This window comes from Haliotis rubra, unplaced genomic scaffold (genome assembly GCF_003918875.1).
Source record: "Haliotis rubra isolate DU_JTF1 unplaced genomic scaffold, ASM391887v1 Scf759, whole genome shotgun sequence".
Classification (NCBI taxonomy): domain Eukaryota; kingdom Metazoa; phylum Mollusca; class Gastropoda; order Lepetellida; family Haliotidae; genus Haliotis; species Haliotis rubra.
The window spans coordinates 459075-482246 of NW_025767478.1; the positions used below are offsets into that span (position 1 = coordinate 459075).

A 23172-nucleotide genomic window follows, 5' to 3' on the forward strand; every position below is an offset into this window, starting at 1 on the left:
TACAGGATTTGTCTAACACATGAAGCCGGTAACTGATGCTCATGCTGTTGATTACAGGATTTGTCTAACACATGAAGCCGGTAACTGATGCTCATGCTGTTGATTACAGGATTTGTCTAACACATGAAGCCGGTAACTGATGCTCATGCTGTTGATTACAGGATTTGTCTAACACATGAAGCCACTGATACAGTCTGGTTCCCTAGAACCAAAAACAAATTGATGGAATGCTCACCGGCGTAAGGGTCCCGAGAAACATTGTCGGGATCTAAGTCGCCATTCCTCAAGAACTTGCCAACTCGGCCCACTGAGACTTGAGCCTGTCGGTAAAAACAATCAGCATGTCAATACTCACAATGAGCCAGTCAGTACACTCAAGGCTGTCAGTATCTTTTTATGTGTTTACAAACCTCGTGCCTGGCCTGAATTTTCATTCCGACGTGAAATAATGACTACCGGTACACAGATGTGTTTATGTTGAAACATTTCATTTCATTTGATTTCATTGAGTCTAGTGAGTGGGAGTGAGTGAGGTGGTGAGGAGTGAGTGAGTGAGGAGTGAGTGAGTGGAGTGAGTGAGTGAGTGAGTGGTGAGTGAGTGAGTGAGTGAGTGAGTGAGTGAGTGCAGTGAGTGAGTGAGTGAGTGAGTGAGTGAGTGAGTGAGTGAGTGAGTGAGTGAGTGAGTGAGCAAGTGAATAACCACTTGGCTACACACTGTCCCTAAATTTTGTTTCACATTTTGTTTATATTTTTTAATTTCTTATTTATTTATGAAACAGCAACAAAATGTAAGAGGGAAGGGAGGAGTTTTTGAAGTGTTTGAAGTTTTCAGAGATGGAGTATCTTTTCCTGGCTGCACCACTGACCTGCACTACATATGTCACCATCATGGGCAGCAGGTTGATGGGGAAGCGGAGGATGTTGAAGAGGGACAGGGCTACGAAGGCCTTCTGGGCATCCAGGTAGTGACTCTCAGACGCCAGGACGTACGTGGCAAACGTGGCCAGGGTTACCTGTGGAGAGAATATTCACACCTGTAGACATTCACTAAACAGGCACACCTGCTGACTTTCTCTATACACCTTCAAACATTCACTACACATAACACCTGAAGACATTCACGCTTACACCTGCAGACTTCCACTCCACTGTATACATTCACTATACACCTTCAACCATTCTCTAGCCATGCACACCTGAAGACATTCACTGCTACACCTGCAGACTTCCACTCCACTGTATACATTCACTATACACCTTCAAACCTTAACATTCACGCTTACACCTGCCATGCACACCTGAAAACATTCACGCTACACCTGCAGACTTCCACTCCACTGTATACATTCACTATACACCTTCAACCATTCTCTAGCCATGCACACCTGAAGACATTCATGCTACACCTGCAGACTTCCACTCCACTGTATACATTCACTATACACCTTCAAACAATCACCCTACACATGCACACCTGCAGATATTCATTCTAAACCTTCAAACATTCACTACACATGCTGACATTCAATCTACCTCTTCGAAATAATCAATCTATGAATGACAGAATGTAGTTGCAAACATGTTGACATCCATTCTACACCTGCACACCTGATGACATTGACTCTACACCTGTTGACATTCACATTACACCTGTTGACAATCACCCTACACCTGTAGACACTTACTCTCGATGTCAGTAAAACAGGCCTCCATCGTACATACCAGGAACGGAGCACAGGTCCAGCAGAACGTGCCCCCGGCCTGCAGGTACGCCCCCTTCTTGAGGATGCTGAGCTCCCTGTTCCGGATCTCCAGCACCTTCTCCTTGAAGGACGGCTCCCACGCATACAGCTTCAGCACCTGTAGGCAGAACACATAGGATATGTCCACAAGGAAATACTGGTAATCACTAGTGGTGGGTATTGCAGAGAATTTTCATATTGTGATATATTGCAATGCGAAAGCATGTATTGCGATATGTATTGCGATATATTGCATGAAGTATTTATAAACAAAAAACTACTTATAATCATACTTCTTGATTTATGGAGCAAAAACACAACAAAATCACTAGGCTTGATTAAGCTTTAAAAACAACTCTTAATCATGATAAAATAAAAATGTGAATAATACTTGCACAAATGAAACAAGAACATATCCGAACATTTCCGAGTGTTACAAACTTTTACGAATGCAAGTCAAAATACCGGTTTTCGATCACTGGTAAATACCGGTAAACCGGTTATATTGCGCAGCCCTAGTAATCACTCGGTGAAGAGTAGCGTAGTGGTTAAAGTGTTCACTCATGTCACCAAAATCCAGGGTTTGATTCCCCACGTGTGCATTGTGTGAAGCCCATTTGTGGTGTCCTCTGTAATGATATTGCTTGAATATTGGCATAAAACCATTGTCACTCACTCACTCGCCCTTTCACTCTCTCATGCAGTTAAACTCATTTGGCTTCTGCGAAGTTAGGTGCAATCATTAAGACCAATGACCATTCATGAAACAATAACTGTACATGCTTCACCAGGGCTACAGATAAGGGGCATACATGTGTAATGTACGCTTCAAAATCAATTAAGTACGACATAATATAAGATTTCAAGCGTATCGTGTACGCACATAAATACCTTCGTACGTCTAACATTTAATTTCCGTGCGTATCGTGCAAATGGAAATCTATTTCTGATAAATACTTGTTCAGTTTCTTTGCGAAACACGATTTGACAATATAAGGAAACCAACAGTAGGAATCCCTTGCGTTGCCATGCAACGATATGCATCACTATTTTTTGATTGGCTAAAAACTACACTGTTCCTATTTATATCTAGTCGGACCTGACATTTCGCGCATCACACGGTCGCTCAGTTATTTCTCACTCGTCTTCAAATACAAATACATGGTTGGAAATAGTGATCGATGAATCGTCCAGACAAACCACATTAACTCGCTCACACAAAAACATGTTGGTACTCCCGTTAAAATTATCAGTACAGATAATTCACTTGCAATATGATGTGTAAGTACACTCACACCCCCAAAAGTTATCTGGAGCCCTGCTTCACTCACCCACTCACATCAGTTACTAGTCAAATATCAAATATATCATCAAGACACTTCTAACTTAGGCTCTCATATTCCTCTTAAGGAGGACTTTTTGGATACAAGGTCCACTTTGATGAATTGTATAGTGGAATACCAATAACTGTACAAATTGCAGTTACCTCCCTTAGAGCCAGACGTGCCATCTTTTGGTGAGAAATGACAACATTTTTTTAAAGGTAACCATGAATCTGAGTTTTAACAAAAACCTCAGAAACCTACCTCCTCAAGTCCATCCCACAGAGGGGTGGTGGGGTAGTCTAGTGGTTAAAGCATTTGCTTATCACACCGAAAAATGGTCACAATGTGTGAAGCCCATTTCTGGTGTTCTCTGCTGTAATATTGTTGGAATATTGCTTAAAGTGGCATAAACCATACTCACTATGTAAGTAAATAGCTCACACACTCGTACACATGCTTCATCCCACCGAGGCCTTCGTTTATCACCTTTAACCTGTTCCACTGTGTGTTTTTTCATATGGAGAGATCATTTTATGAAATGAGGCCATGCTGCTACAAAACCTGTAAACACAACTATTTACCTTCATCCCATTGAGGACTTCGTTCATCAGCTTGATTCTGTTGTCTTTGCACTTCATCTGCTGAATCTGATAGTTCTTTTGTTTTGTAGCGATGAAAGCATTGATGGGCATGAGCAGCACCATAACCGCAGACCAGCGAACACAGAGGCTCCCATGGTGTTGTACAACATGTAGAGGGCCAGGCTGATCTGCAGGGGCGCTGACCACAACATCCACAGATACCCTGTCACGTCCTGGAGGCGCTTGACAGTCCACAGACATCAGGTTGACGATCTCACCCACGGTCGACTCCTTCTTGGCCTCGTTACTGATGGTCAGGGCCTGGACAGTGTGATAGAGGGAGGGTCAAATATAGACAAACTAGGCCTCGTTACTGATGGTCAGGGCCTGGACAGTGTGATAGAGGGAGGGTCAAATGTAGGCAAACTAGGCCTCGTTACTGATGGTCAGGGCCTGGACAGTGTGATAGAGGGCGGGTCAAATACAGACAAACTAGGCCTCGTTACTGATGGTCAGGGCCTGGACAGTGTGATAGAGGGAGGGTCAAATATAGACAAACTAGGCCTCGTTACTGATGGTCAGGGCCTGGACAGTGTGATAGAGGGGCGGGTCAAATATAGACAAACTAGGCCTCGTTACTGATGGTCAGGGCCTGGACAGTGTGATAGAGGGCAGGTCAAATATAGACAAACTAGGCCTCGTTACTGATGGTCAGGGACTGGACAGTGTGATAGAGGGAGGGTCAAATATAGACAAACTAGGCCTCGTTACTGATGGTCAGGGCCTGGACAGTGTGATAGAGGGAGGGTCAAATACAGACAAACTAGGCCTCGTTACTGATGGTCAGGGCCTGGACAGTGTGATAAAGGGAGGGTCAAATATAGACAAACTAGGGCCTTACTGATGGTCAGGGACTGATGGTCAGGAGGGAGGACAGAGTGATAAAGGGCCTCATTACTGATGGTCAGGGTCAAATATAGAGGGCAGGTCAAACTAGACCCTCGTTACTGATGGTCAGGGCCTGGACAGTGTGATAGAGGAGGGTCAAATACAGACAAACTAGGCCTCGTTACTGATGGTCAGGGCCTGGACAGTGTGATAGAGGGAGGGTCAAATATAGACAAACTAGGCCTCAAGTACTGATGGTCAGGGCCTGGACAGTGTGATAGAGGGAGGGTCAAATATAGACAAACTAGGCCTCGTTACTGATGGTCAGGGCCTGGACAGTGTGATAGAGGGAAGGTCAAATACAGACAAACTAGGCCTCGTTACTGATGGTCAGGGCCTGGACAGTGTGATAGAGGGTGGGTCAAATATAGACAAACTAGGCCTCGTTACTGATGATGGTCAGGGCCTGGACAGTGTGATAGAGGGAGGGTCAAATAGACAAACTAGGCCTCGGCTACTGATGGTCAGGGCCTGGACAGTGTGATCAAATATAGGGGAGGGTCAAATATAGACAAACTAGGGTCAAGCAAACTTGGCCCTCGCTACTGATGGTCAGGGTCTGGACAGTGTGATAGAGGGTGGGTCAAATATAGACAAACTAGGCCTCGTTACTGATGGTCAGGGCCTGGACAGTGTGATAGAGGGTTGGTCAAATATAGACAAACTAGGCCTCGTTACTGATGGTCAGGGTCTGGACAGTGTGATAGAGGGAGGGTCAAATATAGACAAACTAGGCCTCGTTACTGATGGTCAGGGCCTGGACAGTGTGATAGAGGGGCAGGGTCAAATATAGACAAACTAGGCCTCGTTACTGATGGTCAGGGCCTGGACAGTGTGATAGAGGGAGGGTCAAATATAGACAAACTAGGCCTCGTTACTGATGGTCAGGGCCTGGACAGTGTGATAGAGGGAGGGTCAAATATAGACAAACTAGGCCTCGTTACTGATGGTCAGGGACTGGACAGTGTGATAGAGGGTGGGTCAAATATAGACAAACTAGGCCTCTTTACTGATGGTCAGGGCCTGGACAGTGTGATAGAGGGAGGGTCAAATATAGACAAACTAGGCCTCGTTTACTACTGATGGTCAGGGCCTGGACAGTGTGATAAAGGGAGCTAAGCAGTGTCAAAAATACACAAATTTGGTGTAAAACTGAGAGTGGGCTAATCAAATAAATAGTGTGTCAGCGAGTGTATGGATGAGTTGACACATAAGAGATGGGGTTAATCAAATGTAGAGAGTGAGAGTGAGAGTGAGATGAGTGAGTGAGTGAGTATGAGAGTGTGTATTAGAGAGTGAGTATGAGAGAGTGTGTATTAGAGAGTGAGTATGAGAGAGAAATTGAGTTAGAGAGTTAGAGGGAGTGTCTAATAGAGTGAGTGAGACTGACTGAGTTTAGTTTTACGCCGCTTTTAGCAATATTCCAGCAATATCACGGCGGGGGACACCAGAAATGGGCTTAACACATTGTGCCCATGTGGGGAATCGAACCCGGATCCTCGGCGTGACGAGCCAACGCTTTAACCACTAGGCTACCCCACTGCCCCCTCAGTGAGTGAGAGAATGAGAGTGAATGAGAGAGTGAGAAAGAGTCAGTGAGTGTGAGAGTGATCAGGTTAGTCAAATGGAGAGTGAAAAAGTGATTGGGACAGAGAGACAGAGTTAGACAGGGGTGTGAGAGAGAGTTAGAGAGTGAGTTAGAGATTGATCAAGTTACTTAAATAGAGTTTGTTTGATGTTTAATGCCGCACCCTGCATTTTCCAGAAGTATGATAACAGTGTGCAAATAATAGAGTCTGGTCAAACCAGTGATTGACAGCATGAGCACCAATCATACAATATCGTAGGCACAGCATTAAACAACAAACAAACAAATTAAAAACGTCTAATCTGGCAATAAGTGCCCACCTTCTTGTAGACAGCAGAGATACAGGCAGACTTGATCCTCATACCAAGCGTCATGCCGAGATGAAAGTTCTGGTGGAAGAAGACAGATTGGACAGTGGCCACAACGAAGAACGAGCAGGCGAATACATAGCCCTTCCACTCCTGTTCATTTTCCCGATTCTGTGTGTAGCCAATCAAAGCGCTGGAACAGACAGAGTACCTCTACAACCACTTCTACAACTATCAGTCCCTCCTGGATTCCGTGGTGAATTTTTAAGAATTCCGCAGTAAATTTAAGTAAATTCTGCATGCCATTTTTCAAAATCCTGCAAAAGATTCTGCGGTTAAATACTTGAAAAAACAACAAAAATGATAAAGAATTTCAAACTTTAATTCTTAAACACAAAGCTGTAAATTTTTCAGTAGCTTCATGACATTCAAGCTACAACTGGCAGCTCGTGTTTTCTTGCAAGATGTTTTTTTTATTTACGGTGTGAATCAGGAATGACATTACAAACTCTACAAAATTTTGTTTCGTTTGCTAGGCAATCTTGATTCAACTTTCAAAAGGCAGAAAAATGGCAGTTTGGTTATTTGCATGAAAATGCATTTTCCGTGGACCAGACGTTTTTTTCTGCATGAGAAGGTATTCCCGCAATTAATTCTGCAACCGCGGAATCATGGAATCCAGGAGGGACTGAACTATCACACATGTTATACATCATCTCAATAGAATTAGTAAGGAAATGGAGAAAAAAACAAAGGGTACTTTCAGGATTCATGGCTAGGAGGTGGTGATGATTATTTTAAGCAGGGCTCACCCATTTTGTTCCGGGGAGGTAGGGGGTAATCAATTTTGTACACATGTACTAGAGGGATGGGGGTGTCAGCAATTTTGTACACATAAATATTTAAACATCATGGGAAGTGGGGTGGTCATTGATTTTGTACATGACATGCAGGGTGGTAAATTACTTTGTACATAAATTTTAGTGGGGGTCATTCACATTGTACATGCTTATCCAGAAAAATCATCATCACCCCCACCCCCATCCCCAAAAGCCATAAATGAAGTGAGGTGAGGTGAAATTGGGTTTAACGTCGTGCTGGAGAATATTTTGCTCATATGACGACGTGCATGCGTGTGTATGTGTATGTGTGGCTGCTTGTACTAGCCCAGACTGAAGCTGGTTTTATAGTGCTAGCTCACTGAGATACCACGCCACAGTGAAGCATGAATACCCCACTCAGACACATTATACTGACTCCGAGCCGACCAGTCCTTGTTGTACCCATTAATGCCGAGCGCCAGGCAGGGATCAACAAGTACCTTATTTTAACGTCTTTTGGTATGTTACCGCGGTAAAGGCCTACCAAAGGTTAAACTACTGAATATCACGTAAAAGAGACCCATGATGTTGAGTCCCTCGGCCAAAATCAATGTACCAAATTTTGAAAAATTTTGAGTAAAAAATGACTGAGTAATATACATATATGTCTTTTTCAAAATAGCTCAAAATAGCATTTTTGAACCATGGTAGGAATCTTAGCATTTTTGTTGGAACAATGCCACTTACTGTTTGGAGCGAAGATATAAATAGGATTACACTTTGTTACACTATGGTACAGAAGGGTTTCTTATTAGGCTTGACATTAATAAAATAACTTTGAGTTCAACTTTCTCTTCAGGCCATTAGCTGACGCTTAAAATGAGTAAAAAACATAAAACAGACTCACTTGAGCAGAATTGGACTGACGAACTGAAGTAAGTCATAGATGAACTTGCAGAACCAAGATAGTGAAATCTCAAACCAATATGTTTTGGCAAGAACTTTGAAGAGCGAAGCTTGCTTTAGTTTGATTCCATCATCGTCCTTTGTGCCCTTGAACTTGACCTCATCGCTCTTGCCAGGACCATTCAGCAGGGGGGTCTTCTCGTTTGTGGATTGGATGTCTATATGGTGCTTGGAGCTCATGTCGTTTCGGTAGTGTACCCGCGAGTGACGTTTCCTCTTTCTGGCAAACAATTATACTCATCAGAAGGTGTGATCTCACAAAAATCCACTCTTAGTTCTAGTAACTACTAAACAAACTGACTGATTATGGTTTTATGTCGTTTTTAGCAATATTCCAGCAATATCACGGTGGGGGGACACCAGAAATGGGCTTCACAAATTGTACCCATGTGGGGAATCAAACCCAGGCCTTCGGTGTGACAAGCGAACACTTTAACCACTAGGCTACCCCACCGCCCCCCACTAAACAAAGATCTGAATAGATCACTTCAGAATGACCTTTCATCCACCCAAGCACTGACAATTCAGTGATCAACTTCATGAGCATTGAGTCAGCAATAATTCCAGCTATATGGCAGCAGTCTGTAAATAAACAAGTCTGGACCAGACAATCCAGTGATGAACAACATGATCGTCGATCTATTCAACTGGGATAAGATGACATGTGTCAACCAAGTCAGCAAGCCTGACCACCCATCTGATCTGATGGATCTGTAAACTTACTGTAGAAATCTTAGCATTATACACTAGCCAAATGAAGTATTTGCACATGTTTGTTTTGTTTTAGTTTGGTGGTTTGGCGTCTAATGTCACACTCACCAATATTCCGGCTATGTGTAAATAATCGAGTCTGGACCAGATAATCCAGTGATCAACATCATGAGCATCTAGGCAACTTGGATATGATGACATGTGTCAACCAAGTCAGCAAGCCTTACTACCCTCCCGTTACGCCTCTTACAACAAGCATGGGTTGCTGAAAATCAATTCTGATCTTTCTGCATTACTGTATTTAGTGTATTATACATCTTCCAACATGGTACTGATATTTCGCACTGAAAAACATCAGATATGATGACATTGGCAAACCAGGTCAGAGGGAATGGCCAACCAATCCTGTTAGTTGCCTCTTATGGCATTTCCTATATGGCAGCATGGGGAATGCTTCAAATGGACTCCAAGAACTTTATTTCCATTGTAATCAGTGTACATGCTCAGGAACCATGAGCTGGTTATGAAAGGTGATTTCAGTGTTTGACGGAAGAAAATCATCAACTGAATTCTGAGCAGTAAGCTGTGAACTTCAAACTATGAATTTGAACTGGGTACCTGAAATGAGCAGAAATACCTGTACACAGTAACATGCATTATTCAAAGTTGATGCAGCTAATTAATGAGACAGCTAAAGTCTTTGCACTCCCCCAGTACCACTGATAAAGATTTTTGGCATCCATCTTCAGTGTGCATGGATATAGAATTCTGTACTGTGTGTTTCCTGGATGTACTTACTCGTTGATGAGTTTCGTTTTTAGGACTTCCTTGTCCCATGAATTGTTGAACTGAGGAACAACTCTCTCGCTCTTGTCTCTCGGATGTAGCTCAAACAAGTCGGACTCCTCCAAGCCTTTCTTGTAGCCTGTGAAGACCATGCTGTAACAAACATCTCAGCTGCTGTAACACACAACACATCTGCTGTAACACACAACACGTCTGCTGTAACACACAACACGTCTGCTGTAACACACAACACATCTGCTGTAACACACACATGTCTGCTGTAACACACAACACGTCTGCTGTAATCTGCTGTAACACACATCTGCTGTAACACACAACACGCCTGCTGTAACACACAACACTCTGCTGTAACACACACACGTCTGCTGTAACACACAACACACAACCGTCTGCTGTAACACACATGTCTGCTGTAACACACAACACGTGTAACACACAACACGCCTGCTGTAACACACACACACTGCTGTAACACACAACACGTCTGCTGTAACACACAACACGTCTGCTGTAACACACAACACATCTGCTGTAACACACAACACGTCTGCTGTAACACACAACACGTCTGCTGTAATCTGCTGTAACACACAAGTCTGCTGTAACACACAACACGTCTGCTGTAACACACAACACGTCTGCTGTAACACACAACACGTCTGCTGTAACACACAACAATCTGCTGTAACACACAAGTCTGCTGTAACACACAACACGTCTGCTGTAACACAACACGTCTGCTGTAACACACAACACGTCTGCTGTAACACACAACACGTCTGCTGTAACACACAACACGTCTGCTGTAATCTGCTGTAACACACAAGTCTGCTGTAACACACAACACGTCTGCTGTAACACACAACACGTCTGCTGTAACACACAACACGTCTGCTGTAACACACAACACGTCTGCTGTAACACACAACACGTCTGCTGTAACACACAACACGTCTGCTGTAACACACAACACGTCTGCTGTAACACACAAGTCTGCTGTAATACAACATGTCTGCTGTAACACACAACACGTCTGCTGTAATCTGCTGTAACACACAACATGTCTGCTGTAACAACACAACACGTCTGCTGTAACACAACACGCCTGCTGTAACACACAACACATCTGCTGTAACACTGCTGTAACACACAACACGCCTGCTGCTGTAACACACAACACATCTGCTGTAACACACAACACGCCTGCTGTAACACACAACACGCCTGCTGTAATCACACAACACATGTAACAACAACACTGCTGTAACACACAACACGCCTGCTGTAACACACAACACGCCTGCTGTAACACACAACCCGCCTGCTGTAACACACAACCTGTACAACATGTCTGCTGTAACACACAACACATCTGCTGTAACACACAACACGCACTGCTGTAACACACAACACATCTACTGTAACACACAACATGTCTGCTGTAACAACACAACACGCCTGCTGTAACACACAACAAGTCTGCTGTAACACACAACACGCCTGCTGTAACACACAACCCGCCTGCTGTAACACACAACCCGTCTGCTGTAACACAACACGTCTGCTATAACACACAACACGTCTGCTGTAACAAACATCTCATCTGCTGTAACACACATGTCTGCTGTAACACACAACACGTCTGCTGTAATCTGCTGTAACACACAACATGTCTGCTGTAACACAACACAACACGTCTGCTGTAACACACAACACGTCTGCTGTAACACACAAGTCTGCTGTAACACACAACACGTCTGCTGTAACACACAACCCGTCTGCTGTAACACACAACACGTCTGCTGTAACACACAACACGTCTGCTGTAACACACATGTCTGCTGTAACACAACACGCCTGCTGTAACACACAACACGCCTGCTGTAACACACAACACGCCTGCTGTAACACACAACACATCTGCTGTAACACAACATGTCTGCTGTAACACACAACCCGTCTGCTGTAACACACAACACGTCTGCTATAACACACAACACGTCTGCTATAACACACAACACGTCTGCTGTAACACACAACATGTCTACTGTAACACAACACGTCTGCTGTAACACACAACACGTCTGCTGTAACAACACGTCTGCTGTAACACACAACACGTCTGCTGTAACACACAACACGTCTGCTGTAACACACAACACGTCTGCTGTAACACAACATGTCTGCAGTAACACACAACACATCTACTGTAACACACAACACGTCTGCAGTGACACACATCACATCTACTGTAACACACAACACGTCTGCTGTAACACACAAGCCATCATATTTGCTGAAACACATATAACACAAGTGTTTGCCACTAAAATGGCAAAGTGTCATGGTGACCTAGAAGATAAGGTCAAGGTCACCCAAATCTACTGGTGTCTGCGTAGTCAACCAATGTAGGCTGTGACCAAGTTTGAAGACATTGGGTATAACAGTTCACGAGGTATTGCGTTAACAATAGTTTGACAGTGGTCAAAGTGCTGTGGTGACCTTGAAGATAAGGTCAAGATCACCCAAATCAACTGGTGTCTGCGTAATCCCATGATGTAGGGAGAATTGAAGACATTGGGTTGAATAGTTCATGAGATATCGTGCAACAAGAAACTGGAATTGTGTACGTACAGAGGGATGTACGTACAAACGGACACTGCTGAATATATAGTCCCCGTTCCGCGTTGCGGTGGGGACAAATAGATGAAATATGACCAAATATTCTCAAATGTAGAGTTTAAAATTAAGTGAAACTTTGCCAACAGCAGCTCTAGCAGAATCAGATCACCTACCTGTTTATCCACCAGTATATGATCCTGTTGAAGAAGGATGATTCTTGCTCAGGAGATGGCTTCTGCAAATGAAAAATGGTTGTTAACACAGGCATCAGGAAGTATGCTGCTCTCCGAACTCAGTAACCATGACAACGCATGTTTTTTGTTTGTTTGTTTGTTGTTTAACACTGAACTCCGCAATGTGTCAACCATATTAGGAGGTCAATCTATTATGACCACCCAATCCCATTAGTCGCCTTGTATGACAAGCATGGATTGCTGAAGATCAATTCTAATCCGGATCACTGGATTGTCTGGTCCTGGGTGCCGTTCCACTAACCGATCTTATCTAAGATCAATCTTAGCAAGTTACGCCAATTTTACAATCGTCTTAGCTAAAAGTTACACCCGATTCCACGACCCGATCCCGTAAGCTTACGATCCGATCCAAGCTTAGATCGAGACTCTTTCGTGCGAGAGATAGAGGAATGCGAGGCACGAGTTATCTCCCTTTACATAGTCTAGCAAATGCTGGAAGTAGTTTACGAACCTACTGAGTGAGTGAGTGAGTTTAGATTTACGCCACACTCAGCAATAGTCCAGCTATATGGCGGCGGTCTGTAAATAATCTAGCTAAGATGCATAGCGTTCACTAACATGAGCATTTATGTTAGTGAACGCTATGTATCTTAGCTATAAATAATCGAGTCTGGGCCAGACAATACAGTGATCAACTACAACAGCATGAGCATTGATCTGCGCATTTGGGAACCGATGACATGTGTCAACCAAGTCAGCGAGCCTGACCACCCGATCCCGTTAGTGGCCTCTTACGACAAGCATGGGTTACTGAAGTTCAATATTCTAACCCGATCTTCATGGGTATTTTTCCAACCAAGTGTAAACGTGGAGAAAAAAACCTAGAGCAAAATATTAGGTAGTGAGCACCTTGGTTTCAGGTGCAAGTGTTAATGAACGCTGGGTATCAGGCATAATTTAATAATAATAAATGCATATTTATAGTGCGCCTATTCCACATCCTGGGGCATGCTCAAAGCGCTATGTACAGATAATTTACAAGAGAGTATTTACAGCCGGGATTATAAGTAATATACTGAGAACAGGTTTTAAGTCTGAACTTTAAAAATGTCAATTGTGTCAGAGCTTTTAATATGTGCCTTAACCTTGTCAATCTTAGCAACAAGCCGTGAGGAGGCTATAACGTATGTAGAATCTGTCAGTGGTCTTGAATAACAAGCGGCCTGCTTTTAGAATCCCCCACCAAATATGCACAGTGAAATCGAATTTTTTTGTATCTTTTTGCTTCAGAACATATTGCTCACTTCACAGCTGTCCCATGACGTTGCAATATTGTTGTACAAATGTGTTACACCGACTGGCTCGGTTGTGTTCCCATGACGACAGCTAGTGGTCAGACTGGCCTAATGTCGTTGTCAAGCAAGTTCGAACCTATGTCGAAACGTCGCCTCCACAGAATAAAAGAAGTTGTATATCCATAATAATTGTCATTATTCTTCTTTATTTACAGACTTCCACACATATTGCTGAATACGGTGTTAAACAACAGACAAAGAAAAACAAACAAATCCTCTCGGCTTTGCAGTGCACCTACCTTGCCCAGATCGTAGTATCCAGCCCTCGTCATCTTCTCGGCTATGCAGTGCACCTACCTTGCCCAGATCGTAGTATCCAGCCCTCGTCATCTTCTCGGCTATGCAGTGCACCTACCTTGCCCAGATCGTAGTATCCAGCCCTCGTCATCTTCTCGGCTATGCAGTGCACCTACCTTGCCCAGATCGTAGTATCCAGCCCGCGTCATCTTCTCGGCTATGCAGTGCACCTACCTTGCCCAGATCGTAGTATCCAGCCCTCGTCATCTTCACGGCTATGCAGTGCACCTACCTTGCCCAGATCATTAGTATCCAGCCCTCGTCATCTTCGCAATGCAGTGCACCTAGATCGTAGTATCCAGCCCTCGTCATCTTCTCGGCTATGCAGTGCACCTACCTTGCCCAGATCGTAGTATCCAGCCCGCGTCATCTTCTCAGCAAAGCAGTGTAGCACTAGCTCCGTCAGCAACAGGGCGAAGTAGATGTAGAAGAGGGCGAACCTGAACAAATGGTCACTGTAATCCTGAAACACAGTCCCGAGATACATCATTGTCATCTAGTTCCAGGTTTATTCCACAGCTGTATTTTGTGATCATGGGATGTAAACTGAAAAATGAGGTTTAACGTCGTACTTAAGAATATTTCGCTCATATGACGACGTGCATGGGTGTGCATGTGTGGCTGCTTGTACTAGCCCAGACTTAAGCTGGTTTCATAGTGCTAGCTCACTGAGATACCATGCCGCAGTGAAGCATGAATACCCAACTCACACATTATACTGACTCTGAGCCAACCAGTCCTTGTTGTACCCATAAATGCCTAGCACCAGGCAGGGACTAACAAGTACCATATTTTAACGTCTTTTGGTATGATGCAGCCGGGGATCAAACCAATGACCTTCCGTTCTCCAGCCAGACGCTCTTACACGACACCAGGGAGGCAGTCCTTGGTCACATGATAAAAGAAGAAAGCTGTGGCCATATTCATTTCCTGAATTCTCAACTGGTTCCACATATAACTGATGTAACCATGGTAATGTATAGACATGAATAATGTAACCATGGTAACAGACTGACCTAACTAAAGTAGTTATACTCGAAACTGCCTGACCAGATTGATGTAACCATGGCAACAGTGAGTGAGTGACTTTAGTTTTACTCCCCTTTTAGCAATATTCCAACAATATCATGACGGGGGACACCAGAAATGGGCTTCACACATTGTACCCATGTGGGGAATCGAACCCAGGTCTTTGGCATGAAAAGTGAACACTTTAACCACTAGGCTACCCCACCGCCTCCATGGGAATAGACTGGCCTAATTTAACCATGGGGTCTGACTGCTTTTACTGACGTTATCATGGACACTGGCAATTCATGTAACAGACAATTGACAAAACGGACGTAACCATGGTAACTGACCTCCAGGATGATCTTGGTGTAGAAGGGGATGATATTTGCAAGAGTGGTCATGAGCCAGAAGAACCACAGAACACCAGATGTGATGATGCCTTTCTTCCTTTCCAACTGGATCAACATCGCCGACAGCAACTACAAACACCACATCCCACAGCGCTGGTTACGATAATCAGTCAAAGGGCTCACAGATAAGGCAACGCCAAAAATACAAAAGAATGTTTTGTTTTATTCCTCTTGAGAATTTCCATGCTAGTTCAAGTTTCCAAAAGAATTAAATATGAAAGAGTGAGTGAGTGAGTTTAGTTTTAGGCCGCTTTTAGCAAAGAAATGGACTTCCCCCATTGCACCCATGTGGGGAATTGAACCCGGGTCTTCAGCAACATGAGCCAACGCTTTAAGAACTAGGATACCCAACCGCCCCTAAATATGAAAGAAGAAATGGCTAGAAATTAAAATCAGTTATCTCTTTGGCTGACAGCCATCTTCTGAAAATCAATTGCATGACATTGTGGTTTCTATGACGTCATCATAATTGATCCTTTTCACATGTTGAGCCATCATACCACTAGAGGTTGGAAAGAAATCACTACTTACATATGTCGCCGCTTTGATTCCACCGGAGACATACACAACATCATGCACCTTGCCGTCGCCACTGGCCGCCTTGATGAGGTCGATGATAGCCAGGAAAAACAGGAACAAGCTGAAAAACTGAGAACACAACGCCGACCTCAGAAACTCATCAATTTCATATATTTATCCGTTAAAAACTGCACGAGGCTCAACGTGCATTGTAATAGTGGTGGCGTGTGGTCCTGTGCACAGAGGGCAGGTCACGAATCAGTTGAAGTTAAGCAATGGCGAGCTCGGACAGTCCTTGGATGGGTGACCGTGTTTGACTGCTTGACTCCTGAGAGTTTCTAGGACTTCTGTCCTGCCCCACAATGAAGCACATGTGATACATGTGGTCTCACCTTAGGCAAGTGAGTTTCTTCAAAATTGCCTCTGTTCACCCAGCAGAAAATGGGTACCCGGTTGGATAAAGTCATGTGACTATAACCTTCTAGCACCTAACAGGCAGCTTGGGTTATCCGGGGTAATAATAATCAGGGTGTTAGCACTTTGTGCATGCTTTGTTGCGTGGAGATTAGCGCATTATAAAACTTCTCATTATTATTATTATTATTATTATTATTATTATTATTATTATTATTATCCGTCTCATGGACATTCCATGTGAGGATCCTAGATATTCTTGTACAAAGCAACCTTAGACTGCCTGTGTTAAGCCTATGTTAGTCTATGGGAGATTAGCGTATCATAAGACTTCTCATTATTTATAGTTAAGCTCTGTATGAAGCTGACCCAGAAAGGTTCTTGCAGAAAGATGAAACCTGGCCTGACCTGGCATTCTGAGATCAAATATCAATCAGGCTTTGAACCCTCATAAAATGCAACATGATTAACCTTTTATCTTTTTCATCAAAGAATCATCTTAGTAGAATTGTGTATCATTTCTCATTCATTTCTAATTCCAGTGACGATTCATTGGTCGATTGCCCGAGTTCATGCCATAGGATTGAAATTCATCTGACTGGACAAAAAGAATGTCACTTTCTGAGCCATCATGACACAGAATTATGATTAAAACCGATCAACCTACTGACAACATCAGAAGACCAAAAGTAATAAAAAACATAGCTGACATTCAGCACATAGAAATCTGAGGAATCCTATAACAGAATTATTCCCTATTCACTAAGCATTAAACAACCAACCCATCCATTTGATAAGTCAGACTAACACTTAGTATCTTAAAATAGTCTAATGCGGTACAACTGACTAATCGAATGGCTGGCTGGATTGTTTGTTGTATAACTGCAGCAATTATTCCAGCTACATAACGGCGGTCTGTAAAAAACAAATCTGGACCAGACAATCCAGTGATCAAAATCATGACCATCAATCTACACAACTGGTATTCAACGACGTGTCAACCCTGTCAGCAAGCTGACCACCCATTCCTGTAAACGCCTCTTACGACAAGCATGGGTTGCTGAAGACCACTTCTGTGTCAGATCTTCACAGGTGAGGTGAGGTGAAATTGGGTTTAACGTCGTACTTGAACATATTTCGCTCATATGACGATGTGCATGCGTGTGTATGTGTAGGTGCGGCTGCTTGTACTAGCCCAGACTTAAGCTGGTTTTATAGTGCTAGCTCACTGAGACACCATGCCGCAGTGAAGCATGGATACCCCACTCAGACACATTATACTGACTCCGAGCCGACCAGTCCTTGTTGTACCCATTAATGCCGAGCGCCAGGCAGGGACCAACAAGTACCATATTTTAATGTCTTTTGGTTTGACGAGGTCGGGATCGAACCCGCGACCTTCCGCTCTCCGGGCGGACGCTCTAACCACTACACCACGGAGGCGGTCAGATCTTCACAGGTAACTAAACGAATGGCAGGTTACTCAGAGATGTAATCAGAAAGCAGGTGATGTCTTACTGTTTTGAGTGTATTAAGGAGGTTGATGGGAATGGCGATGCCGTCCTGATGACAGAGGTAGTAGAGGTAGAATGGCAGAGAGACCCACAGCCAGCCACATGGCACCCAAACAACCAGACTCTCCTGGAAACATGACGTAAAGTGGGGCCAGCTGCTCTCCACCAACAGTGACTCATTCTGAAAACAATAAGAAAAGATTGAGTAAGTGAGTTTAATTACGCATGTCAACCAGGTCAGTGAGTCTGACCACTCCATCCCATTAGTTGCCTCTTATGACAAGCATGGGGTACTGAAGATCAATACTAACCCGGATCTTTACAGGTCTAGGAAGCGTGAGTGAGTGAGTTTAGTTTCACGCCACACTCAGCAATATTCCAGGTAAATAATCGAGTCCGGACCAGACCATCCAGTGATCAACAGCATGAGCATCAATCTAAGCAACTGGGATTCCATGACATGTGTCAACCAAGTCAGCGAGGCTGACCATCCGATCCCATTAGTTGCTTCTTACGACAAGCATGGGTTCCTGAAGATCAAACCTAACCCAGATCTAACAGGTCTAGGAGTGAGTGAGTTTAGGTTAGTTTCAGTTTCCCGCAGTCAGCAATATTCCAGCTATATGGCAGCGGTCTGTAAATAATCGAGTCTGGACCAGACAATCCAGTGATCAACAGCATGAGCATCGATCTGCACAATTGGGAACCAATGACATACATGTGTCAACCAAGTCAGCAAGTCTGACCACCCAATCCCGTTAGTCACCTCTTTCGACAACCATGGGTTATTGAAGGTTCATTCTAACCCGGACCTTCACGGGTCCACATGTCTAGGAAGAAAAGAACATAGTTATACTAGTGTTGAAATATTTGTGTATTGTTCTAAAAAATAAATGCAGGGTGTGATTTTGTTTTCATTCAGTTCCTGCACCAAGTGCAACCTGGCTTATAGATTTGGCTGCACCACCAAATTGTTGGTTGCACAATAAAATAATGTCACTGGTTCTAAAATGTAACATAAAGGTTTGTTTAGCAATTTTCATAACAAGTACTCAGTATCAGATACATTCAACAGAACCAGATCCCATGATGATAAATGATGAATAATTCTGTTTCAATTTTGCAATACCTTTATCTATAAATCTCATTTATATGATTACTGCTACGTAACTGATTAATGAGTACATAAATGTTTTACGCTGTGACAAGTCGTGCGGGAAGAAACTTCCAGTCAATTACTTCCCAATTAAAACACACAATGTTGGAGGATTTATTGTTACCTGCACTGAGTCCAACCTGTTGCAGAAAGTCACCTGCACCAGCCACTTGTGCAAGTTGGAAATCCGGGTTAGAATTGATCTTCAGTAACCCATGCCTGTTGTAAGAGGCGACTAACGGGATCAGGTGGTCAGACTCACTAACTTGGTTGACACATGTCATCGGTTCCCAATTGCGTAGATTAATGCTCATGCTGTTGATTGCCTGGTCCAGACTCGATTGTTTACAGACCGCTGCCATATAGCTGGAATATTGCTGAGTGCAGCGTAAAACTAATCTCACTCACTGTAAATAGCGATATCGCACCCTGACATGTCATAGCAGATATCAAGGAACATAAGATCTGAATGAGTCATGACAAACCACACAGGGTGCATCTTCCTGGATGCAGCAACGTGTATGCAGATTAGAACTGGTCTCCAGCAAACCCTACATGTCATAAGAGGTGAGGTGAGGTGAGGTGAGGTGAAATTGGGTTAACTTATCCCATATGGAGAATATTTAACTTATCCCATATGGAGGTAGATGTCATAATAGGTGACTAACGGGACTGGTGGTCAGTTGCTGACTAGGTTGATGTATGTTAACTTATCCCATATGTAGGTTGATGTATGTTAACTTATCCCATATGGAGGTTGATGTATGTTAACTTATCCCATATGTAGGTTGATGTATGTTAACTTATCCCATATGGAGGTTGATGTATGTTAACTTATCCCATATGGAGGTTGATGTATGTTAACTTATCCCATATGTAGGTTGATGTATGTTAACTTATCCCATATTAACTTATCCCATATGTATGTAGGTTGTGTATGTTAACTTATCCCATATGTAGGTTGATGTATGTTAACTTATCCCATATGTAGGTTGATGTATGTTAACTTATCCCATATGGAGGTTGATGTATGTTAACTTATCCCATTAACTTATCCCATATGGAGGTTGATGTATGTTAACTTATCCCATATGGAGGTTGATGTATGTTAACTTATCCCATATGTAGGTTGATGTATGTTAACTTATCCCATATGTAGGTTGATGTATGTTAACTTATCCCATATGGAGGTAGATGTATGTTAACTTATCCCATATGGAGGTAGATGTAATTTAACTTATCCCATATGGAGGTTGATGTATGTTAACTTATCCCATATGTAGGTTGATGCCGACCACCCAATCTCATTAGTAACATCTCTTACAACAAGCATGGGTTGCTGAAGACCAATAATGGACAGATGAAATGACAATAATTGACAGCTGAAGAGACAATACTGGACAGATAGAGAGACATGAATAATGGAGAGACAATAATGGAGAGATAGAGACAATAATAGACAAGATGATGGAAACTTGCCCATGAGATTTATTGACATGATGATAGACACAGCCCATGGTATAATAAAAATACACTACTGTTTTATACAATGGCACAATTGACGACTGTCACACATTGCCTACAACAGGTGAAACATGAACGGTACATAGCCTCATGCTGTAAAACGTGTAGTAACCCAGAAACTATAAATCACTAAAGATAATACACTGTCAAAATGTGGTCCGGCACACTGCACTCAGTGACAACTAACTTAACTCCACAACTCATAAGGCCCAAACTCCTAAAGCACAATGGTGAGAATAAACTACAGCCTGATTTACAAAAACTATTTATAGTGTCTCAGAAAAAAAACAATCTGCATTCCTTAAATAAACAAAACACTTCAGTTGAATAAATATAAAAAAACAGTAACCAACACTACACTATGCAAAGTTATTGTGCTGATTCACGCAAGAGACTTGGCCTTCCGAATATTTACCTACACCTCGTGCTAGTTAGTCCCTTTCTTTAGCTCTCCTACCGGCAATGTCTTCTATAAATAAGATTAGAAATCTTATCATGACTTGCACATACTAAGGGATTCAAGGGGAGAGAACTTTTTAAGTGTTAATATATTATGCAAGCAATATGCCAATTTACTGTACATTTTTGGGTTTGAATAATGGCCTAAGGGACCGTTCATAATATTTGGGGGGATGTGGGGTGTGAGGTGATGATGATTTTAGGGGGTGGTCACCTATTTTGTTCTGGAAAGGTAGGGTTCATCAGTTTTGTACACATGTTCTATGGGGTATCAGCAAATTTCCACATAAAAAAGATTATGCTTAAAATTATGGGATGGGGGGTGGGTTTAATTGATTTTGAATATGACATATGCAAAGGGGGTGTCACTTACTTTGTACATTAATTATTATAAGGAGGTCATTCACATGCTTCTCCATAAAAATCATCACCACCACCCACCCCATTAATTATGAACGGTCCCTGAATATGTAGAAACTATAAACCGGAAGTTGTGTGCTTATTTATCGTGTGAATGGGTGTAACACTGTCAACGAGTCGTTAATTCGATAAAAAATTATTTATGTTTCAAATCCTGTCGAAAACGATACGTTGCCATAGCATTTCCTCTTTCCATTGCATCCTGAAGCGTTATAAGCTATGACAATAGGTTGTTTACGTGAATGATAACTGAAGCACTTATGTTGTCCGCGCAATCAGGTCAGTGCTAACGTTATTTGTTTAAGGCTAATTTCAGTGTACACTAATCCTATTTTCTAACAACTACTACGACGCCATTAATGCTCTGTGTAATGTGACATAATGGGGAGTAAATGGTTTGACGAATTTACAAAGCAACTGCACAGTAAGAAATTCCGAGAAACGGCAATATTATCAAAAACTGTACCGTTCTATTAGCATTATTTTTCGTCCAGACACGCTAGTTCTTCGTGCTTTGAACTTCCAGCTTCCGTAATTCGTAATATAAGAATCACAGAGTAAAAAGCAGGTTTAATGTCGATTTTTTTTAGGCTTGGCCAATAGGCAGGCCAGTATCAGAGTAACAGCTACTTTTGGACCATAACTACCGCAGAGCTCCAAGCAGGCAAGGGGGCGCAACTCCAGGAATGTTCCCCATTACACATCTTTTATTGGTTGTTGACAATTTTCTTAAGGTAGTCAGAATATCATTATTATCATGGTTCCAATCTACTGGTACAGTCATCCCTCGCCATGATGTGAGTCTTGGGGTCAATGGATGAATCCCGCATTATACGTAACACAGAAAAAGGCCTAGTAAAATCATATTTTTCTTGTACAACATGCAGATGGGAAATATAAATGCATAAAAAAATAAATAATTCTTGTGCATAGCATAACTGCTATTCCATGTATTGTGCCCAGTTAAAACTATGTCTATTGTCGGCTGTAAACAAACAAACTATGTAAATGAAAATAGGAAACTTGCAATCAAACATCACTAGACATTGATTATTCAATTGCCATTCCTGTTATGCATGGCATTGTTTCAAATGTGAGTAAGTGAGTGAGTGAGTTTAGTTTTATGCCGCACTCAGCAATATTCCAGCTATATGGCGGCGGTCTGTAAATAATCGAGTCTGGACCAGACAATCCAGTGAGTTTCAAATGTAGAGATAAAGATTACCGAGTGCATTAATAATGTGAACTAAGCCGGAAAAAGCAGTCAGATGTGAACATTTGAGACAATTTAACCAGTGACCATTGATTTCCTGCCACTTAGATCGCAAAAAAAAATGTTGGCAATTAATTGTCAAATATGACCTTCAATGATTCGATAATGTGGGTTTCGGGTCTATGGATGACATGGATGACAAGATGGTATTTTCAAACAAATGAAGACACAATTTAATCAATAATTCAGCTTAAAATGATGTTTCAT

The 23172-nt window shown here is 42.7% G+C and overlaps 1 protein-coding gene across 1 annotated transcript in view; it reads right to left on the reverse strand.

Annotated features, from left to right (window-relative positions):
- Positions 1-23172, reverse strand: part of LOC124260268 (multidrug resistance-associated protein 1-like) — a 60035-nt gene that overhangs the window by 21028 nt on the left and 15835 nt on the right. Inside the window, 14 exon segments of the mRNA XM_046694527.1 lie at positions 236-320; positions 867-1013; positions 1723-1860; positions 3649-3776; positions 3779-3896; positions 3898-3969; positions 6505-6685; positions 8221-8499; positions 9789-9929; positions 12593-12654; positions 14603-14728; positions 15627-15755; positions 16218-16334; positions 18138-18314. Coding sequence (XP_046550483.1) covers positions 236-320; positions 867-1013; positions 1723-1860; positions 3649-3776; positions 3779-3896; positions 3898-3969; positions 6505-6685; positions 8221-8499; positions 9789-9929; positions 12593-12654; positions 14603-14728; positions 15627-15755; positions 16218-16334; positions 18138-18314 — 1900 coding nt within the window.